Raw genomic sequence first — 24,546 nt, 5'->3', positions numbered from 1 at the left:
GGGACTCGATCCCAGGACTCTGGGATCATGACCTGAGCCGAAGGCAGAGGCTTTAACCCACTGAGCCACCCAGGTGCCCCCCAACTGGCTATTGATCAGAGGTTCCCATCCCCCCCTCCCTGGGTTCAGTTAATTTATTAGAACAGCTCACAGAACTTAGGAAAACATTGTACTTGCTAGGTTACCAGTTTATTTTTAAGGGATATAACTCAGGAACAGTCAGATGGAAGGTATGCATATGGCAAGGTACGTGGGAAGGGGTGAAGAGCTCTCGTGTCTTCTCTGAGCACATGACCTCCCAAGTACTTCCACGGGATGACCAAACCAGAAACTCTTTGAACTCTGCCCCTTTGAGTTTTCCTAGAGGTTTCATTATTTAGATATGGTTGATTAAACCACCCATAGTTGGTGATTAATTCAACCTCAACCCCTCTGTCCTCCCAGAGGTCAGGGGAGTGGGGGGTGAAAGTTCCAACCCTCCAATCACGGATTTCGTTTCCCTGACAACCAGCCCCCATTTCTAGGGCTTTCCAAAAGTCACCTTATTAAAAAAACTTAGGTATAGTTGGGGTGGGGTTTATGAATAACAAAAGACAGCCATTTCATTGGTTCATTCTTTTTTTTTTTTTTAAAGATTTTTTATTTATTTCTTTGACAGAGAGAGATCACAAGTAGGCAGAGAGGCAGGCAGAGAGAGAGGAGGAAGCAGGCTCCCTGCTGAGCAGAGAGCCTGATGCGGGACTCGATCCCAGGACCCTGAGATCATGACCTGAGCCAAAGGCAGCGGCTTAACCCACTGAGCCACCCAGGCGCCCTCATCGGTTCATTCTTATCAGTTAGGAAATTCCACCCGTTGTAGGATCTTTGTGCCCAAATGGGATGAAGACTAAATATGTATGTTTCTTTCTTCTTTCCATTCTTTCTTTCTTTTTTAAAAATATTATTTATTTGGGAGAGAGCAAGAGCTGGAGAGCAAGCACATAAATAAGGGGGAGGGCAGAGAGAGAGGGAGAAACAGAGTCCCCTCTGAGCAGGGAGCCTGTGTGGAAGCCAGGACCCTGGAATCATGACCTGAGCTGAAGGTAGACACTTAACCACCTGAACCAGCCAGGCACTTCCCCAAATATGTTTCTCATTATAAACCACAGTATCTACAGTCCATCTTTATGCTAATTCTGTATGATATTACATTGTATCATCTTCATAATCCTATACAGTGGATTTCATGATCATCCACATTTTCCAGATGAGTCAAATGGAGTATTGTATGATCAAGGTCATACAATGGTGGTGGAGTCTGGATTTAAACATAGGCAGGATAATTACAGAGCCCATGTTGCTATATCACCATACATGATCCTATGAATCACAAGATGGGTTTTATACCTGGAAGTGCTTTTGAGGGAGTATCCATTATTGACCAATTTTTGAGAACAAGAGTCATAGCATTAAACTAAGAATTGTTGTATCTTTTGTTATAAGGCCTCCTGTGAACATGCATTGATTGATGCTGCTCTAGCGTACATTTGTTTCTCCATAAAAGTTTCTGGTTTCCAGGGACACCATTGCTTCTCATCCTGGAAAGAAACATTAAAAGAAAAAACGTAAATAAGCTTGGTAACTCTCACCTAAGCTTAGTCAATTTACTAGTTTGGGATTTTGAGCTAGTCATCAGATCATTCTGAACCCTTTTTTTTTTTTTTCAGCTTTCAAAGGTTTTAATCGGAATGAGCAAATCACTGAAATCCCCTTCAACTTAGATATTTACTCTCATTAAAAGTAATGCATTCTTGAGCAGAATTTTGTCACATCAATTCCAGTGACACTCAAAGAACTTCAGTTACCATATGATTCTGAAAAGTTTTTGTATAAAAACCAAACATGGCCAAGTAAACTTTTCCTCTAGGATCCAACTAGTAAATTAAGAAATGTTCGCCTTCGTTATCAGTATTACTTTAACGTCTCTTATACAAGAAGATATTTGCACTATCTAGGCTATAGAAGTTAGTTGAAAACTTGTTAAATCAATTACAATGCCCTTCTGAAAAGAAATATGTATAGACTGGTTCTTTGGGAAATGCTTAAAATAATCTAATTTATAAGGTAGATCATTTTAGAAAATGAAAACATTTGTGTATATGACCACAATTATGCCTCACCTATGGGAGAGAAATTTGAGGCCAACCAACCATTGTCTCTTATTGGTATGCCACAGAGTAAGCTTAAAACGCATTTCTTCGGAATTGTCATTGTCAAACATCGTAACTGACCTCCCCCTGGAGAAAAATTCATGTTTTAAACCTTGTGTCTTTTGCTGTAATTCATCATCACAGAATTGTCATTGCAGAATTTTGCCTAATACTGCATGTCCACATGAGACTCAGCATTTAGTGTGACCTTTGCATATGATCTACCTGGAAAATTTACAGAAGTTACACAAATCTGAAAGTACTATTATCACTGATGGTTAAAATGGTGTCCTAATGATTTGTGGACGTTTCGAACACTACTTGCTCTTGCTTTTCCCCGCCCCCTGCTGCACTGAAATTTAATCGGTTTTTCTGTATTTTTTGCAGCAAAGCTGTCACAGGCAATAACATATTTTTGCATATGTATCAGTTTGGCTCTAGTGCAGATTTTTGTTCACACTGGACTCCTACTGATATGCACTGATTTAAAGTCTAAAAATGAAACTTAATTTTATATAGCTTATAAGGAGTCCCTGGAGGGTATTGGATCTTAAAGCTAGTATTTTTCAGACATAATCAGCAGGAATAGGTAATGTATTACCATTAGGGACATTAGCAGCAACTGTAACAAAAGAAAACAGTAAACATAAATGCTCTTAGCAACTTCATACGTTACAACAAATATTAATGTAAAATTACACAAATTAGAGATGCAGTTTAACATTATTCAACATGTTTATTCATAATGATTGTTTCATATTTAAAGAACACCAAAATATTGTGTTTTGTCAGCCAAGGACAATAATAGTTTAATAGTAATTTATTTTAAACAGCTACTGATAATACAACCAATCAACACATTAAGTGGTGCCAACATTGGCATCTTGCTAAATAATCTCTAGACATTGCACAGAGAGTACATCTTTCAAAGATAAGTCAACAAGAGCAATCAGAGCAGAAAATTAGAATTTGGTATCTTAGAATTAAAATACAGCTAAACTAAAGTTTTAATTGGGGTGATCTAAAAGGGCACTTGATGTAATGATCTCTTTCATTTGTTACTAATTGTTTGTTCCTGATGAAGAAGAAACATACACAGGAATGTTGCTGAATTGAGTTAAGATGGCAGTTTCCTTAGCAGCTATGTTTTATTGTTAAAAACAAAAGAGTTGGGAGGGGCAAACAACCATGTAGAAACCCTCCAGCTCGTTTCATATCACAAGAATTATACCAGGAAGTTCAGGGTCAGGTATAACAAACATGAAATAATTTATATGTGCTTGAAAAGAGATTAAATGGCTTATGATAATGTTACATAGGTGAGCCGATCTAAAGGGACACCTCTGTCAAGCTAACAAGTTAAGCCAGAGTAGAAATTCCCAGTTCAGACTGCTTATGTTGTCTCCTGCAAGAGGGCTGGTATCTTAGAGTATATCTATAAATGGCCCCACTTCCGCTTCATTTATAATTTCAGTTGAAAATTTTAGTCTCCGTGAGGCACCTGGGTGGCTCAGTCTATTAAGCATCCGACTTTTGATTTCAGTTCAGTTCATGATCTGCACTCAGTGTGGGGTCTGCTTGAGATTCTCTCTCCCTTACCCTGGGTCTCTTCCCGGGTCTCTCCCCTGCTTGTGCTCTCTCTCTCTCAAATAAATAAAATCTTTAAGAAAAGAAGAGAAAAGAAAAGAAAAGAAAAGAAAAGAAAAGAAAAGAAAAGAAAGAAAGAAAGAAAGAAAGAAAGAAAGAAGATTTTAGTCTCTGATGTTCACAGACCAAGGCAAAATATCTCCTACTTCAAAAAGGCATTTTGTATTGCTGAGTTGATAAGGATAAAAATTTTAGCTCTAATTTTTACTAATGATTTTCTAAAGGATTTTAGGAGAAAGCATGTGAAGAATACTTGTTCTGTGTCTTACATGTTCTTATAATCTCATTTTCAAGAATCTCAGAATATTACAAAATTCTTTGATTAGCAAAGAGTAAATCAACATACACGTATACCTCTTATACAAGAGATTCTATTACGTATTGTATAAATAAACTTTACTTTTACCATATACTCTTGAGATATACTGTCAAATAGTCCCCTAAAAGTTATTCTCAGTTTATTATAACCATTTTAAATTACTTTTTAAAAATAACGCACTATTAGCACACTAGTTTTGGGACCCTTGCATATATTATATACCTCAAGCAAAATATACCAGTACTGTAATTTCTAGTCAACAAATTTATAGAATCTACTATATATAGGCACTCTCTGGACTCCACGGGACAAAGGACCATATGAGAGAAAATGTCCCTGCCTCAGAGAGTTTACATTTAGTGCAGAAGATCCTGCATAAAGTGATAAAAAAATACATGAATACATGAATGACAATACTACACGATAATAAATGATAGGAAGAATTCTAAGCAGGGAATAAGAGAAGGCTATTTCAGATAGGGTGGTAAAAAAAAGAGACCTTTCTTCTTTTTTTTTTTTTTTTAAGATTTTATTTATTTATCTGAGAGAGTGAGTGAAACAGAGAGCATGTAAACAGGGCAGAGGAAGAATCAGACTCCCCCGCTGAGCCGGGGGGCCCGACATGGGGCTCAATCCCAGGACCCCAGGATCATGACCCTAGCCTAAGGTAGACACTCAACCGACTAAGCCTCCCAGGTGCACCAGAAAAGACCTTTATTGAGTAGTGACTGAACAAAGGTGAAATGAAGTGAGGGCATGAGCCACACAAAAATTGGGAGGAAAAGCATTAAGGAGAATGGAAAAAGAAAATCTCTGGTGCAGAAATCGATTTTCTTGAGAAATGGAAAGATGAGCTTTGTGTCCAGTGTGATCTCAGTAGGGACTGGTGGAGACTGAGCTCCAAGAGATGCGTGGGTCTTGCCAGGATCATTTGGGGTTATATAAGCCATATCAGATTATCACTTATGTAGGAGCTTCAGTAGAATTTTCTTCTTGGTTCTTTTTTTTCCTGGTTCTTATTTTTTAGCATGCTTATGTGCTGCCCTCATTTAGCTTTAGATCTAGATATCCTAATTAGAAGCTATTGAACCTGCCTGGCAAAAATATCTGTCTTCCTACGAGAGTTTAATTAGATTTAGAAATTTTGTGTTTTAGTTGAAGTGCTTGTCCTAGTGACTATGGAGTGAATATACAGGAATGAAAGAATTTGATAAGTTGGTTCTTTTTAAAAAATGTTTTTAAGTAATAATGAAATGTGCTTTGCACCAAAATATTACAATTCTGAATGCCTTCTTTGTACAGGGGCTCTTGAAAGTTGCCATAGATAATGCCAGAGCTCAAGAAAAACAAGTCCAACTGGAAAAAACAGAGCTGAAGATGGATTTTTTAAGGGAAAGAGAACTGAGGGAAACACTCGAGAAGCAGTTGGCTATGGAACAAAAGAATAGAGGTATTTCTGAATTTCCAAATAAGCCCAATACTCTCTATAAAATATATAACAGAACACTACTCTATGTTTGGTGATTTACTATGAGACTACAGCTTTTTTGTTAATTTACTTATAGCTGAGGTTTGCATCAGGATTTGAATCCTTGGCTCATTGTGCTTTTTCATCTCCAGAGTATAGAAGAGTTTCTCTTCTATTCATACCTCAGGGAATTGAAATATATCTGTTATATCATTAGTTACATAATTTTTATTGCTCATAGAGCTTAGCAAATAATTTTAAGATAAGAGTGAGCTCTGATGAGAGCCATGAGAAAAAATTTTATATTCATTCACAATTGCCTTTGAAAAACTTAAGAGTTAAAGTCATAGAGCTAACATAGAAAATACTGATTAGTCAAGCGAAGCAGATTTAGTAAGATATTTATCAACTGAAATTGAAGACTGATGACTATCTGAACAAATGACCAAAGTTGAGTGTTTGTATAATTTTCTTTCTGAATGCCTCATTTTCATCCAACAAGGTCAAGTACACATTAGTGTAGAAACCCGTATGAATTTTTATTGGGTAAAAATAATGATATTACCAATCTATGAATTGCTTCCTCTAACACACTTTACAGTGCATGTATAGATAATTTTGAAGGTCATTCATATTTGTGTGTTTATATTATGTATGAGATTAAAAGTATTTTCTTTACAACCAACTTTCCCATTGCCTCAACTCTACGATTCTCGTAAGTACTCTAGAGGAGGAGCACCTATTCCCACATTTAATAAGTATCCAATAAAAATATTCCACATGTTCTCCTTTTATATGTTTGATACCGTCATTTGAAAATCATTATTCCTGTTTTGTTTTTCAAACCATCAAGATTCGGTAGGTTTTTACATTAGTTTTTATAAAGCAATAGCTAGTGGGTTCCTGGAATGAGGCTGATTTGGGAAAACCATCATCACCCATGTAGAGCACTCATCTAGATAATGTGGTTTCACATAGATTTAGGTACTAAAGTAATGAAAACAAGATAAACATTAATAATGGGATGTGTTCTTTGTGGGTAATGAAGATTGGTCAAAGGGTTCATTATATAGAACCATTTTTCATGAGACAGCCATGTCTTGATTTTGTTCTCACCTAGAGAAGTCTTTTTTCTTTTCCTTTTTTCTTTCTAACAAGACTTAAAGGTAGACACTTAAATTCATAAAGTAATTCTTGGCTACTTGAGAGAACTTTAGAATTTTATTGGTTTGAATCATTTGGAAGACTTATGTTGTTTTTTTCTTTAACCACTAGAGGGCAAAACACTTCACAGATCACATCATACACCTCCCATTTAATTAATTGTGAACAATAAATTAAAGGTAATAGCTATCAATAATTATCTATTATAAATGTGTCCATTGAAGCAGTGTACTACCCTGAAGAGAGAACACGACAGTACTATTCGATTCAATCACGGAAGAGGAAACAATAAGCACTCAATGGCAAGACACTGGGTATTGAGATTTTAGTCCCGTAAAAGTATACAATTCAAATAAGTAATTCAGAAATTACTGTGTTTTTTTTTTTTTTCCAAAGAGACTTATAAACAATCATCTTTGGAAAGGGATACAACAGGCAAATGATTTTTGTTAAGATAAGCATTCGATTTTGACTCTACTAAGTAAAGGAATTAACATTTTTCAAAACCAATTTTGTTTTTATTATAAGACTGTAGCCAACATGTATTTTGACTTAAAAAAGTCTCTATTAATATATGTCACCAGCAGCAATAAACTCAACAAGTTAATGGTCTGCCACCTTAATAGTATTAATAATTATAAAAACGGGACATATGAAGATTAGAAATTAAAACAAATTCTTACTTGAACCTTTATTATCTTATTTTATATTTTGACTAAATACTGCATTAAATAAAAACGTTGTTATTCTTTCATCTGTAGTAAGAAATCAAATAATAAACTTGGAGTGACTACTCCCTATGACTAATTCTACCAAAAGGGTATTCTTTTACTGATTCTGTCATATTTGCATTCACATCCACAATGCTTATCAACCAGGAAAAAGAAGATTCCAAAGAAAAACATTTGTGTGCTCCCCTTAGGCTGACTGGTTACCTCATATGCATTGTGAAAACTAAAATAATGATCATACTGAAAGTATAGCTAACATATATTTGAACAGCATTTATTTGTTACTATTTATTGATTACATATTATATACAAATATTTAAATTGTCAAGTAGGAGAAAATACAATAATTAACTTTTTGTATCATAATCTGGTTTTGTATATCAATCCCACATTATTGTCAGCTGTAGCTGACATTCTTATCAATAAGGTTTCATACTCTACCAGATTTCAGCAGAGAAAAAGATAATTTTCTTGAAATATATTATAGCGCATATATATTTGTTTTGAAGAAATTGTTGATATCTCTGAGCAAATTACATTAGCTTTGCTCCCCCCAAAGACAGTTTCTATGTTAATAATTAAGAATATTTGCCCCTTATAGACAATCATATTTATTGCATTTTTTTTTAATTTCAAGAAAAATTTCTTTAAAACCCAACTTTTATAACTATTTAGTAAAACAGCTACAGGGGAAATGCTCCATTTACTATTCAAAATTGGTGCTTCATTAAAAGATAGAAGGCACACTTAAAAAGGTTTGTATTATTCTAACTACTCTGTACTATTCTGATTCAAGGGCAGAGACTAATCCACAAAATTCATTTAATCAGGCTTCCTTTATCAGTGTATATAAATATTTACTAAAATTAATTTCCCCTTAAATCAGTCTCTCATTTGACAATTAAAGGCATCTTTGTAATAAGATAGTTCAAGGTTAAGTAAAAATTGGCCTCCTTGGATATTTTACTGGGATTTCTTTTAGGTGTAACGGTGGGATTTTTTGAACTTCCTCTGCATAGGTAGACTCCGTCCAGGAGGGGAGAAAAGGAAAAAAAAAAAGAATATTATTTGAAAAACATAGATTATTTGTAAGCATTGGTAGTTTGGAGCATCGCAAAAACTTTTTAAAATATAATATATTAACCCTCTTTTCTAGCCATAGTTCAAAAGAGGCTAAAGAAGGAAAAAAAGGCAAAGAGAAAATTACAGGAAGCCCTGGAATTTGAGACAAAGCGTCGTGAGCAAGCAGAACAAACACTAAAACAGGCAGCTTCTACGGATAGTCTCAGGGTCTTAAATGGTAAGAGGGGGCATCTTTATGCATGGCTAGCTAACATTTCACTTATTAGCACTAAAAAGACAATTTCACCCTGTGTTTGTCGAGCTATATATATATATAGATGTATCTGTGTATCTACTATCTAGTGACTCATTCAACTGTGCTCCTAGCAGAAAGCCTCGTGGGCAGCCATCCCCCAAGTTGGGCAATGGTTGATTTCATAGAAGCCTTCACCCGCCTGTTACTACTTAACTCGATTATCTGGAACCTGACATCGCTTTCCCGTGTAGCTAAGTCTGTCTCTACCAAAACAGGATAAATATTACTCGGAGAACGTCCCAACCCCATCCCGTGTCATGAACAATTTTGCATTACTTATTGATCTCTCTCCAAATATTTTGATCATTCTTATGGTTCTAGTCTCTGTTAAACCTTTACAAGATGCCAAAGATTTATGTAATTTTAATACAGCACCCAAGTAACAGGTTGCTCTTTTTTTAAAGGACAACAGCATCAAATGAAATATGTGTCACTCTTACCTTTCTGTGCTTTTAGACTCTCTGACCCCAGAGATAGAAGCTGACCGCAGCGGCAGCCGAACAGATGCTGAAAGGACAATACAAGGTAGGAATTTGCAAAAGGCTATAAATCTAGATCTTGCTATATGAGTTTTTCCTCAGCTTTAGCCTGCTATTCAAGCATGTAGCCTACCATCTGGGCCACATCAAAACAAGTTCAAACAAGGTCAAGTTCATCTTGCTTGTTTATATGAGTGAATTCATTTTGTGCTGATAGATTTTCTTTAAATTAACGGGTCATTTCTGTTTATACAATGCAATTAAAAAGGAATAATTAATTTTAAACAATGTATGATTTAATCTTGGACACAGTAAATGTGCTTTATTGAATGCTTGAAGCCCAGTCTAACGCGGGAAGGGTTTATAAGTTCTATACCATCTGAATAAAAGCATGGGCTAATCAGATAGGTAGTTCTTAAATTTGAAAATTTCTCCTTCTCATTTTTGTGACAGATACTGCAAGGTACATGCAAAATAGACTGGTTGAATGTTAACAATAAATAAGATTGTTTAGTCCTCTGTGGATTTTCTGAATGTTCTCTATGCCATTATATACATTTTAATAACACAAATCTGCTGAGCAAAATCATATATAGAATACTAAAGGGAGTTGTATTAAACACTCAGAAGAACTAAATATGTATATCGACGAGACCATACTATTAGGAAAGAACAAAATCTGAAGGTAACATTTATAGTCTAACATCTATTCTAGGCAATAAACTCAGTTTAACAACATGAATACTAAACAGTAAAAAGAGCATTTGTTTTCTATTTTAAATGAAGATGGTTCTTCAAAGGGAAGCCTAAAATGATTAACTGCTATAATCCTCCCAATTGCTTTTATTTTGCATTTTAAGCTCAATCATTTTGGGGATATTGTTTGACATTAATTGTGCTACTTAATCAGCTCCGAAAGTGTCAACTTTGGTTTAGTGTAAAGGAAATATACTTTTGTAAAGTATCAAATATCCAATAAGTAAAAATCAGAAACTTGCAGGAACATTCCTGAAGAACATTTTTGCCTATATTTATTTTACCTGAAACCATGATAATTATTTTTTAAATCCTGAGGCTCAAACCATATGTTATTATGAGATATCTGCTTGTATATACAAGATTAATGCAATTGTAGATGTAGAAAAGACTTTTTTTTCAGAGCATTATGGATATTAGCAAAATTATATGGGTGTGTTCATGTATAATCTTATTAAAATCATCAGATTTCTGTTGCGTCTCTTTTAAAAGTCGCATACACATGTTAACAAATGAGTAACAGCAAAGCTGGTCCTCTTTATCAGGGATGATAACCTCAATCAGGTCAATATAAATATCAGCCCTGATTTGTGTGTTCAGGGACCACTCATGCGTTAACTTAGCTAGTGGCCAAAGAAGATCTAAAAAAGCCCATGAGTCTCCAGGTAGATGTGATATATATATTATCTGTTATCCACAGAATCCTCAGGGTTGTCAAATCAATCCAAGAAAAATTATAGACAATACATTCCTGCATATTAATGGAAGATTTGTTTTCAATGTTAAGAAGTGATTAGTCAATGATTAAATACCTTGCATAATTGACATAATGTTTATTCCAGTAATTTGCTATCAGTAAAATTTTGGTCATCAATAAGGCTAGGGTTATTTTAATTTGAATTTGTAAAATTCACATATATTCAAATATACACATTAATATGCATAAACTCTTGCTATATAAAGTTGAAGTTTTGACAACTCCTCTTTTCTATTGTGATTTGCTTATTCCAAGTAAAATTTTAAATCATAAATTGCCTTCCTTTTGCTATCCAAAGTGTTCTCAGTTGGGTAACAAAGAAAACACACCCAAACAACTTTATAATTAAGGCAATAAAACATTTGAAGAATAGTTATACATAGTGATTTAAAGCCAAATATAAATGATTATAGAGTTATTTAATGCTTTGCTTAAAATCTTAATCATTGAATTCATTTGTTCAGCCAGTCAATTAAAAATATGTTCCTTAATTCTAATGTGAACAATTAGCAATACTCTACTTCTTGTATACTTCAAAATGCATAATTAGTTTTCAGTAAAACCCCTAACTCATGTTCATTGTTTTAATTAGATAATATGATTTTTTCTCAAATGTAATAAAAAATATGGATGAATCTCTATTTTTATATTTTAGTGGCTAAAAAAGTCTTTTACCAAAAGTTGAACCACCCAAGACTTTTAAAATATCAGGCAAACCCAAGAGATCTTCTTTTGCTACTCTAACATCACTAAATAAGCTTTTAGCCCCCTGAGCCTTTTTTTTTTTTTTTCAAACCTAAGTCTAACTGAATACATTTCGAAGCCAACAGAACAAAATTAGCTGTGAACAGAAGAGATCAAAGATAAAAAACTAGTTAGTTAAGTTCCTAGTTGAAGCACAACAATGAGAAAGGCAAAGAAGAAAGAACCGGAATTAATTGTTAATTTGTGAAATGGTCTATGTCATGCCTTTGGGAGCCACGAGCACCTGCCGCGTCACGGTGTTAAGAACACCACAAACGTGGCCTGTTCCTCCCTTTGCTTTCTCCGTTTTGGGTGTCCCCAATCCTAGGTGTTATGATACTCTGTATTCTTTCTCGCTCCCAGTCCAACCATAAGTGAAATTATTCTGTGTTCCAAAAATAACTGAACTTACTTAGGAAAAAACAAAGGAAACCCACATTTCTCTATGCTCATCATGTATTTATTTATTTTTAACATTCTGGCAATAAATAAATGCCATGCTTGGCCCAAGAGTTAGTCACCTAGCAGTTGGGCACTTAAATACTGCTCAAGTGCCAGGTAATTACCCCCCAAATAAGCACCTCAGGTTAGTTAGACTAAACATTGCCTCATTGGCATTTAATACCACCGTTTCTGTAAAACTATAGACTAGGAGAGGAGGGAACCAGACAGCAGTTTAGAAAATATTCCTGAGCAAAGAGGCCCTAAATAATTACTTACTTATGATAAGTAAAGTAAATCAGCTCATCCTACATAGGGATAAATTCTTCATTGTTGATATTTCTATAGCTAACTCAAAAATTCATGAGTTTGGTGGCGATATTATGGATAGAGAATAAACATCAAAAAATTAAAAAAAAAAACTTGTTTCAGGAGCTGAATTATATGGTGATTAACTCTCATGCCTTGAATCTTGCAGATTTATATGGCATGATTTGTGTTGGAAAATTTTATCTTACTTTAAAGTTTTTTGTAAGATCTTTTGAATATGCAGAGTAGACTGAGTGCATATAAATACTCGTTGGACACTGTTTTGGACTAGTTAATAAATAGCCTCCAAAACCCTTTCTGCCCCCACACATATGAATGCCCATCCCCACACTATCTGTAGCCAAATCTTAATACGATGGCTTTCTGGAGCTATGTTCTAATTTCTTCTTAATCTCTCTCCCTGGCAATTGAACCCACTTAGATGGTTTGTTTAACTTTTATGCTTTGACAATTTAAAAAAACACATCTCTCTCCAGACCATTCAGACATTTCTTAAGAGGTCCAGGTTATACCCAACTTTTATTTGGCTGTCTCGCAGACACTGCAAGGTTCAGTGCACAAAACCAAAAGGATCGTTCACTCCCAGCAAACCTCTCTTCATCCAGTGTTCGTTCCCTATGGAACTGTTATCTGCCCAGTCCGGCATCCTCAATCTATACTAAGGGAGAGCAGAGCACACATTCCCCTCTCTCATCCTCCACACCCAGTTACAGCTCTTCCCCTTGTCCTGGAACCCTCTCTTCTTTTTTTTGATTTCCTGAAAGCCCCACATCTTCCTCCACCTATCAGGGACATAATTCCTTCCTCCTTGTCTTTACTTACCCAACGTTGAAATCTCATTTTTAGAAGTTACTGCTTCCAGGAATGCTTCCTTAAGACTGCACCCCCACGCCTGCAGGACCTCCCTGCCCCCTGGGTCTAATTGAGCCTCTGGAGGTTGTTACCATACCTCTCACTTCTCCACAGTCTCCTGTTGGGCATTTGTAGTTCCTTGTTCAATGTCTTCTTCCTCTCTCTGGAAGGTAGCCGAGAGGGTGTGAACCATGTCTATTTTGGTCACTAATGTGACATGTATGTTTGACACATATGTATGAATGTGTCAGGTGTTTGTGCCCCATTGACAGTGCTCAATGTTTGCTACACCGTGAAAGAAGGTTATCTGCCTTTGATGACTTAGGACCTGATTGATATTGTGAATGCCAAGGGTCCTCGTTGTTCTGATATTTCTCAGACTTTGGTTGGAGAGACAGATGTAAGGAAGTGAAGGATAATATAATTTTACCTCAGAAAGTCAGAACTACAAATTTGGGTAGAATTAATTTTCATTTATCTGATTGCTGCATTAACAGTATGTGTTTAGGCTTCTTGTATGTGTGCATAATGTTACTTTTTTGTTTGTACATTTGACATAAGATTTGGATTCTGTAAATATGCACTTATACCCACTTTTTTCCATTTTAAATATATATTTAATTTAACATGATGTGGTCACATTTCTTAAATAATACTTTCATGTGTTGTTTAATGTACATTAACCTTAAGCTTCTTTTTTAATTGCTTATAATTTTACATGAACTAAATATTCTTCATAAATTATTTAGGTTATCAATATATTGACGAACTATATGTTATAACTATATGTTATAACAATCATGGGTTAGTGCTGTTTTATCTATGTCTTTTATCAATTTTAAGAGTTGGAAAGTTCACTTTCAAAATAGTAATTTTGGCTTCTCTTTAAGAAAACCTATCTTTTTAAACCAAAAAGAATCGGTAGAATCAATGGAAATGTGGACCATAGTTCCTCTGACATCTTAGAATATCTGCAAGTTATGCTTGCAAAATCTTGACTTCACTTGAAAGTACATCTCTTTTATTTATATCCAATGGCCATAATCAAAACTGTTTGGCTTTTTATTCTTTTTTTGACTGATCTCAGATCATAGAAAATCAAATATTCTTCCAATAAAAGGACATAAAAGACTTGCCTTCACATTAACAATCTTTTTTTTCCAATTAAAAAAAAGTCTCCTTTCTGCTTCCTAGATATTTGAAGATACATGCTGAATTTAAAAATTGTTTATTTTTCAACAATATTTATTGAACACTGATGGTATGCCAAGTACGCTTTTATGATGTTGTTGCCTTAGCTCTAGGAAATAACTTTAAAGATCAATTAAATCTCTTCATTTTGCAAACAAGGAAAGTGAGACTTAGGGAGGAAACATGACTTGTTAAAGGTTATATCATGAGTTAACCAGAGTTGGGAATGGAATTTAGTTCAGTTGCTTTTCACATTTCCTTATTTTCTTCCTGATTATTTTGGGATTAGTATTGTTAAAATGTACTCTTCTTGCTCTTTTAAAATACGTGATTATTTGTTTAGTCACTTACAGTTCCAAAGCATCGTCATGCATATCATTTTTATGAGGGGAATTTATATCATTTATCAGAATTTTTTATTGATTCAAATGTTTTAGCATGCATTGAATTTCCCAGTAACACAAATTTCTTTCATTTAGACTTAGGAATATTATCCAATTGATGTGACTATTTGCTTATTAAAATAGTGAGGTGGTTTGGAAGCTTATTTTTTGAGCCTTTCCTATATGTATGTATTCTAATTTAAAGGTGAGATAACTAAAGTTCAGAGTGGCTAATTAATATTCCCACATTTATACTCTGAGTTAGTGGGGTCACAGACATTTGAATCCATATTTATGACTCCAAAGTCCTTGTTCTATCCTCCATGCATTTCTGTCTAGACTTCTATCTTTTCTAAAATAACTACTTCCATGCCTATCACCCAGTTTGAACAGTTAGCACATTGTTAATGACTTAAGAAGTTCAAAGCAGTCTACTGACAGGAACTAGAGAATGGTATATAATTGGAGAAAAGAAAGATTTCTTTTCCAGCTTTTTACTTTTCAATTCATCGTTATGCCTATACCATGTTTATAGACACTTCCAGACACACTGGGCAAAACTCACTCTTTAGTGAAAAAAACAAAGGATCAATAAAAGATACTAAGAAACTAATCATATTTAGATAAAAGATTTATCCACATCCCTACCACTTAACATGCAATGAGATTAAGATAAATTTGAAATCAGACAAAAATCTAATTGCGACTTAATGTAAGACATTTAGAGAGCCTCTTCATTTCTTTTGTAGTATGTGTTTGAACAGAGTTACCAAATGATATTCCAAGATTTTTACCCTGTAATGGGCTTAACTTGAAACTTACTTAAACTTATCACTTCTAAAACTTTTTTGAAAGGAATTTTTAAATTTAATTTCATATAATTGTCTTACATGCATTTCTATTTTTAATACTCAAAAAAAGACCCTTACGTTTAATGTAGAAGTAGGGGTTCTTTTAGCCACAGCTACAGAACTAGCAATTAAGAAAGATCAGAGTCAGGTCTAGATTCAAATCTCTGTTCCACTATTTTTTTTTCCCTTTAGTAATTGCTTAACCTCAGAGAGTTGTTAGAAGGATTAAATAAATTAATCCATGTAAGGCACTCAACATCTACCAGACAATAGTATGCGTACAGTTAAGTTTTAGCTGTTAATATGACATTTTATTATTATGAGTTAACAAATTTACAGTGCCTAGCAACTGATAAATGCTGAAGCTATTATTACTCTGATATATAATTTACTTTTCTTTTTTCAGAAAACTGGTCTTTATAACATCATGTTGATTTAGTCCCCTAGTAAAGTGTTTGTAGAAATTTATAAGAATGTTGGAAACAAACAGGATTTGTACACACAAATATGAACCTAACTTTTCATATTTGAAGATGTTTTTATTTAGCTTAAAAGTGGGAAGGGGGAGGGTTTTATGGAAAGAAAGAAAGACAAAAGAAAAAAACAAGAAGGTTGACCAAAACTGGTTTCCAGACTGCTTGCACTGTATATTAACTATTGTTGAGTTACTTACAAATAATGTAATTACCATCAGGATCACCTCAAACTCTTTTTCTTGATCTTAAAAAAAAATAAATATTAGAATTATGTTACTATGAACAACACAAAACAATAATAAATTTACTTCTAGTCTCTTGGCACTGGTTTCTGGTGTTTGGCAGCATTTCAATACAGCTAATCAATTTGAGACAGCATTGATTAAGTTGAACAAAAGATGATATTGATTGCAGCCTGTAGCCAATAAACAAGCTATTGTTCCATAGTTATCATAGGTCATTGTTAACTACTCATTTAGCTAGACAGAGTTATTATTATTAAATAGAAAGTCTCAGAGACACTCATGAATTGGATATTTTATAAAATTTTAAGAATAATGTTTTCTTATAATTGCATATATTATTCTTTTAAGAAATACGTAATAAAGGAAATCTTGTTTTTGAACATTGGTGGCTGTGTTTAAACACCAAATGCTGAAGGCCTTTTTATAGGTTTTTGTTGGAAATGGTTCCTTCATAATTTAAACTCATTATACATGAAATGAGACCTAGCAGGCAGTTAAGTATGAAGTTGCTGAAAATAGTAATAAGATATAGTTCGTTATAATTATTAATTATAAAAAATTATTTTCAGTGTATTATTTCCATAGACCTAACCTTCTAAATCCTTGGTTCTGATGGGGAAAAAGCGTGATTCTCATTATTATGTTCGTGTTGAGCTGTGACATAACACAAGGTTTTGTCCTATCATTTCAATTCTTACTCCATTGCCCAAACATTATGCAGATTAAATTAAGGCAAGATGATTGGGCTTGGTTTGTAATGTAGTTGACATCATTTTCCTTAGTAAATGCAATATAATAGGTGGTAGCTTCTATGACAATTCAGAGGATATAGGGAATATCAGGAATAATTAATTAGAATTGGAGATTTAGAGAGGGTATAAAGGACATTGTACAACAAAATTAGGATTAAATGTTGACACAGACCAATTATTTACAGAAAATACAGTGTTTTGTTAGCATAGATACAACTGAATTAAATTGGCTTTTTCATAAATGTGTTTGTGGCTTTGCTTGAATACTGTCTGAAGACCATAATCAAAGAACAGTGATAAATGGAAATTGGGAAAGGTATTAGCAGGGGGCCTGAAAGATCAATGCTAGATCCATTTTGATTTAACATCATAATTAGTGATATGGAACAGTGGTTAAACAGAGTGTATCAATGAAATTCACAGATGATCCTAATTTAGAAGGCATAACATACATCTGTGTGGACGGTGTAAGTATGCAATAGAAATTTAGGGAATATAGGAATTTCAGGATGAATGAAATGAAATTACCTTTTTAAGAAAGAAAATTTAATTTTAAGATCTAAGGAGTTTAAAAAAATGTTAAAATTCACAAAATGTCAATGACAGTATGTGTCTACTTATAGCTTTTCAAAGTTCTGTACTAACAGTGAATGGCTATAGGACTGAGAGAAAGGTCAGAGGATGGGTAGAAAAATAAGCCTCTGTCATTTTAATATTATATATTTTTATTAATGATACTTTTTACTATTATGAATACCAGACAGTTGAATAAACTGGTTTTACATTGTGATCAATACATTCCATTAATTTCTTATTTAGATAGTATATTCTCATCTTTGGTTTTAAGAAAAATTTATTTAAAATAAGTTTTTGCTTTGAATCTTCTTACCTTTATTATCAAAAGGAAAAATTGACGGCCATTATATCCAATTAACTTACTCACTTACGATTGTTGCAATAGAAACTGTATGTAATGCGTACAAAGCTGAAGAGGGTTGCCATTTTGAAATATAGATTAGAACTAACTCCAGTGGTTCATTTTCATATAGCCTGCTTCCTCTTTTTGTATCCACTCTTAGACATTGAAAGTAACCTGGCCATCTAAGAGTACCTTTAATATTCACAGTAATTTCTTTGAGACAAAACAGAAATAGATTTTTCTTTTCTGAAAAATGTTATTTATACTCTAGGAGTTAATAAAAGTTAACTGAAAATATTTAAATTACAGAAAAAGAACCCCTACTTTAAGGTCTATTCAATAAATTACAGGATTTGTGTGCACAAAATTAAAAAAATTGGTACATAAACACCTGGTGATGGGAAGCATGCCATCAATTTTGATAGCATGTTATATATGTCGACATTCAACTTATATAACACCCTTTGCTATAAATTCTTCTTTAAGAAAATAAGACATCATCATTCAGACTATAAGTGTAAAAATGCTTATGGTGCATTATTCCACCTCCCATGGTTAGGGACAGAATGCAGACATGCCACAATAATGTTTTTTATTTCGACTGTTCGAACCATATTAATGAGAACATCATTTTGGAGAACTAATTATTTCTATTTGTCTTGTGTCACACTTTCTAATTCCCCTATATTAGCACAGCCAAAGCAAATTAATTGCTTTTCCAGCAGTTGAACCTTGTCCAAGAATGAGCTCACATTCCCTTCCAGTTTCCCTGTTTCTGGGAGTGCATTGTGTCAGAAATTTCTCTTGATACTAAACATAGTCTAGAGAATATCTTTACAGATTTCTGTGCACTCACTTGATGAAATTTATAAGTTTAAGTGACCCGCCAGGAAAGATAAAGTTCTTAGCTGCAAGATTATACATCAAAACAGTTAAAGTGAAATTAAAATTAAATGAATGAATCTCACTGAAGCAAAAAAAGCAGTAATTAATGGTTCCCTTAATTGTCTTCATAAAATATTTGCATGGGTCTAATTTGCATAATTTGCATGTATTAATTAATCTTTCAAAGGAATTTTGTGCTGAGAGAAGCCAAAAAATCTCTTTGTTTTATTTAACATCTAATGAAATATTTATCTTCTTTAATGAACTTCTCATCTTCATTAAAATAAAAATTGCACAAGTTTGTATGTTTTAAATGTTTTTATAATTGAAGTATTCAAAAAATCTCTTTAGACTTACAACAACTGAAAAACAAACACATTATTTAACATTCAGTATCATTTTAACAACAGCAACACTTTAAAAAAAAAAGTCCAATTCCACTTTCTCAAAGGTGGCAGAGCATTTGGTAAATGAATAAATGAATATAGCTATTTGGTTTTTAAAGTAAGATTTAGAAAGGCCCAATCATTTCTTTCAATGGTAATCTGATTTTTATGGCTGAAATAGTGGGCAACTAGAGGGTATATATGAGAAAAATCAGTATGTTTAATTGTTTGGGAAATGGTTCACTGGTTGAAAATATTTTAACTGGTTCAAAGAAATTAGTCCATTAAAAATCCACTCACTATTATTAACAATTCCTAGATTGACTGACAGTATTTCCTGGCAGGAGCTATACAGTCCCAACTTTATTCTAAATCTGACTGCTGGAGATTTGCAGCAGGGGCTTCTCCTCTCACAAACTGAGACTGCAGTGAAGACCAAGAAACGTGCCTTGGAAGGGATGAAATTCAAAATTTCATCAAGTGCCAAATAGTACATATTCACAAAAGCTAGGGAAGAGCGTGGCGAGAGAGCCCAGAAGTTAAACAGACATAAGGGAAGGGAAATTGATGATTCGTTAATGGTATTCATTCTTTTTGATGCCACAGTCCTACAGAACATTCCAAAGAAGAACATCGGTTAACATTTCTAAAGCAATTTCAAGTTTGCACAGATTTTTCACATACATCATTTTTGTCGATCTTCACTTCAAGCCCATTTTATAGTTGAGGAAACTAAGGCACACGAACATAAAGCCGATTTGCCTGGAATCAAACTGTGAGCTCAGGACCTCCGAGTCCTTTTGACTCCAAATGCCTTGATCCTATGTGACATCAATCTTTTTATCCCATGATGATTTATGAAGTGGCTATGAGTGGCTAATTATTAAGTCAGATAATGAGGGTGGCATAAATTTATAAGGATTAAGATTCGAAATGCAAATATATAGTTCTTTCCATGTAAAGTTTAGTAATGAGATAAAATCAATTAAATTGACTTTGGTTTCTTCTAGGATCATCTTTATGCAAGTAAAAAGGCATTTTCGTTAAGCCATGGACATTTCTTAGCCCTGCAACCACTCTCATGATTTGCAGTTTCTCATGAAGTTTTCCCTAACATAAAAGGAAAAATTAAATCTATTAGATGAAAGAAATGATCAGTTACAAAATAAATGCCAATACAGTTTTTCCCTAACAGTGATAATTTATTTAATAAATAACTGATATCTAAAGGATTAAAATTGAACATTAAAATGACTTAGTTCTAGGAGTGATAGAATGAGAACCATAATCTACTGTCAAAACTATCATTCATTAATGTTGTGACCCCGATAACTCACTTCACCTGCTAAGACCTGTCCTAATACTGATATTTTTACCCTGTTAAAATGTCAAAGGCATTTCACTTTTTATGAGTGTGGACATGACACACATAGACACAGCATGTGTCGTGCTCCACTATGGACAAATTGGATTCTGGATTCAGATTGCCTGGGTTCAGATCACCACACTCACTGTGTACTATCTGTATAACACAGAGTGTGTAACTTAAACTTTTTGATTTTTGGAGCCCCTCATCTGTAAAACACAGAAAATGATCACAATATCCACTTCACAGAACTGTTAGGAAATTAAATGAATTAATACATGTGAAGAACTTAGAACAGTGCTAGGTAGACAGTAAAAGCTAAAAAGACTTTGCTATTTTTACAATTATGCACAAATTTAAATATAATAATACTTAAAATAGTATTCATTCTTGGTAAAAATTAAACATGCTTTGGATCTAAAAGATTATTTTAAGCCAATAATTTTTTTCCCCATATGTGATACATACTTTTTCTTTTAGCGTGTTTTAAGCTGGAAAATGCAAATTATATTTACCAGATTTTCCAGGGCATTTAAAAAATTCATGAAAGAGTGTGAATTTTAATATTTATGTCAATTTAAATAATATGGTTTGAAGAGATTTTTTTACAGCCACATATACTATGTGATTATTTATCTCTTTGCAAATTAAATAAAAGATAAACTGTTTATTCTTGACTCATTTAAGATGGAAGTGTTAGAGCATCTTAATTTTTTTTATTATATTTGGCAAATTTCTCTTAATATGGTTTGTATTTTCATATAGTGTGGAGTAACTGCAGACTCTTCTAATTCATATATAATCATACTCGAGAGATAGTAAATCTCCACTTAAGCTTACTAATTACACCTATAAAACCATGAATGATGGCTACAAATTATTGGATCCGACTCTCATTCTTTATTTATTTCTCCCTGGGAGAAAGAGCACTGGATGGGGAGATTTTAGCCCATAAATTATTCCCATACATAATCAGGTTTGCTGTGTTTAACTTTGATTCCATACAATTTTTTTATATTATCTGATGAAATTTCCATTTTTATAGATTAAGAGCTAATTAATTGATTTCCATGATAAAATTATATTTACTTATAGCTATAATTTCAATGTCTTCATTTTTTCTTATGGATTTTACTGATTACTCTAGTTCTATTTTGTTTTAAGCTACCACAGTCTTTTCACTTGTTTTTATATATTCTCTAGCAATCTTATATGAAATGTCACAGTGAGGGCTTATCCTTAGTTAAAGTGTTGGGAATGGAAAAGAATTTCGCAAATGAGAAAAGATTAGATGTGAGACAACAGGCACAGAAAGTACATTCCTCTGCTAAGTCCAACAGATGGTTCCGGGTTCCAGCCCAAGTGGGACCATAAACTCAATTACTACTACATTTTTTTTTTTCCTGAGAGAATTCCAAAAATATTTACTTTTATGTAAATTGTAGATTTTTTTAAAATACTGTGGAAGCCTAAATAACATCAGTGTTTATTAACAGTCTTTGATAATAGTAAGAGTAAAGTTCTCTCAATGTAAAAAAAACTCATATAATGTCAGATTATGTCATCACAAACTAAACTGAAAACAGCAATTAAGTCACAGGTATATAGAACAATGGTTCTCTAAGCTTTTTTTAGAATGAATGCAATGATATCCCCTAACTACTTTGATTACAGACATCATTTTGAGATAGAATTTTCAGACTCACTTGCTCACATATTTCTTCAAATTTTTGCAATTCAGATTAATCCCATTGTGTTAGGCACTTCATTGATATGATTATTGCAAAGGATTAAAAATACCCAGTAACTTACTTTGTAAATTTTAATTATTCTTCTTAAATTATTAGAATGAGAAGTATTCCAAGAAATTGCAAAAGATCTTTACTATAGAGGGTTGATGAATTATATGCTATATAGCTCATAGGCTGTATTTCCCTAAGAATTCAGAATCAATTCTGGTTAACAAATCTCAAAGACTCAGTGAGTGAAAACAGTGAAGTAAATATGGTAGATAAAAAGAAAAATATTCAGGGTACTTGGGTGGCTCAGTGGGTTAAAGCCTCTGCTTTCGGCTCAAGTCATGATCTCAGGGTCCTCAGCAGAGAGCCTGCTTTCCTTCCTCTTTCTCTGCCTGCCTCTCTGCCTACTTGTGATCTCTATCTGTCAAATAAATTAAAAAAAAAAATTAAAAAAAAAGAAAAATATTCATGGCATGGCACTCATGCTTATGGTCTTTTGAAATAAATTTCTTACAATTCTTATTTTTCCCAGGGGACCTCACTGAGATTTGTGACATATTTGTGCTAACTTTCTAAGGCTTACCGGCAGCAGAATCAAAATATGGTTCTAAAAAAACTATTTCTCCATACCATATTATCCCACTATTTGTAGATATTTTATTGTAGTCTTACAGTAAGATTTTTAAATGCAGGCAAAATTCAACTAATGACGTTCTTTGTTACACCTAATAATAGAGCAACTGAGAGTAATGAGTCAATTGCACCAAAATAATTTGAGTTTAAATTAGAGAGAAACCTCACTGGCTTCAAAAAGTTACCCTTGTCGAGTCATCAACATTCTACAGCTCAAACCCCAACAGACCATCCAACCTAAAGAAGGGTAATGACTCTGAAGAATATGAGCTATCATGTTAACAGGAGAGCAAATGTCATTTTGATACAAAGCTAACAACAGTGCTTAGATTGCTCATTTTCTCATCTCATAAGTTCACATTCACAATAAAGTCCCAACTAATTCCAAAAATACTGATAGCATTCATCTACAGACTGAAAATGTTATTAAAATTAATGCTTGAGTGGTGATAAAGAAACATACCAAAATTGGGTCAATATTTTTAGAGTTTTTATATACTTAAGTTTCAGTATAGCTAGATTTTTATGTTTTTGTTTTTTGAAAGTCACATATGAATTGATTTCTAAGTTAATGTTTAAATATTTAGTTGGTGGGTAATTGCCCATTTTGATCTCAAATGCAGTTCTTGGTTGCCTTGTTTTGAATAGTGTTTCAATGTGTGATTCTATTCCTTTGTGAGAAAATTGGAACACAGACATTTATTTAAATCCAACAATTCACGCAGAAAGGCTGTGAATTATCACAACTCAATAGGCTCTTTTGCAAGTTGTTTGTACAAAACACAGGAAATACAAAAACATTTCCAAATATTTTCTTAAAGTTAAATTGTATAGCCAACAAAGAGGTGAAATTTTTCCATTATTCCAAAGCTATAGGCTTTTATATTTTAACAGTTGCAGAGTGCTTTAAAAGTAATATAAGGGAACAAGCATATATGAGTTATAGCAATATTTAATGGATCAATGACTGTTTAGAATTCTGAGACTTGAGGGGCGCCTGGGTGGCTCAGGTGTTAAGCGTCTTACTTCCGCTAAGGTCATGATCCTGAGGTCCTGGGATAGAGCCCTGCATTGGGCTCCCTGCTCCACGGAAAGCTTGCTTCTTCCTCTCCCACTCCCCGTGCTGCTTGTGTTCCTCCTCCTACCTGTCTTTAAATTAAAAAAAAAAAAAAAAAAAAAAATTCTGAGACTTGAAAATAATGACTTTTTTAAGATCTTAACATTTATTTTGGGGGGTGCAGAGGAAGAGGGAAACTTGAGCAGACTCCCTGCTGAGCACAGAGCCCAACACAGGGCTGGATCCCAGGATCCTGAGATTATGACCTGAGCTGAAATCAAGAGTGGCTTAACCGACTGAGTTACCTGGGGAACCCCGAAAATAATGACTTGGATTTGTTTTTTATGCTTGGCAGCATTTAGGATTTCTGAATAAAATGAGTTAACAATGTGACAAACATGTGAACTA

General features: G+C 33.6%; 1 protein-coding gene across 1 annotated transcript in view; it reads left to right on the top strand.

Moving 5' to 3' along the window:
• Positions 1-24,546, top strand: part of DACH1 (dachshund family transcription factor 1) — a 426,163-nt gene that overhangs the window by 382,719 nt on the left and 18,898 nt on the right. The window contains exons 8-10 of the mRNA XM_059378140.1: positions 5,458-5,605; positions 8,675-8,818; positions 9,353-9,421. Of these exons, the coding sequence (XP_059234123.1) occupies positions 5,458-5,605; positions 8,675-8,818; positions 9,353-9,421 (361 nt within the window). The remainder of the gene's footprint in view (positions 1-5,457; positions 5,606-8,674; positions 8,819-9,352; positions 9,422-24,546) is intronic.

This window comes from Mustela nigripes, chromosome 15 (genome assembly GCF_022355385.1).
Source record: "Mustela nigripes isolate SB6536 chromosome 15, MUSNIG.SB6536, whole genome shotgun sequence".
NCBI classification, from domain to species: domain Eukaryota; kingdom Metazoa; phylum Chordata; class Mammalia; order Carnivora; family Mustelidae; genus Mustela; species Mustela nigripes.
The sequence above is the reverse complement of the archived record's forward strand: the minus strand, read 5'-3'. Positions and strand labels throughout refer to the sequence as shown.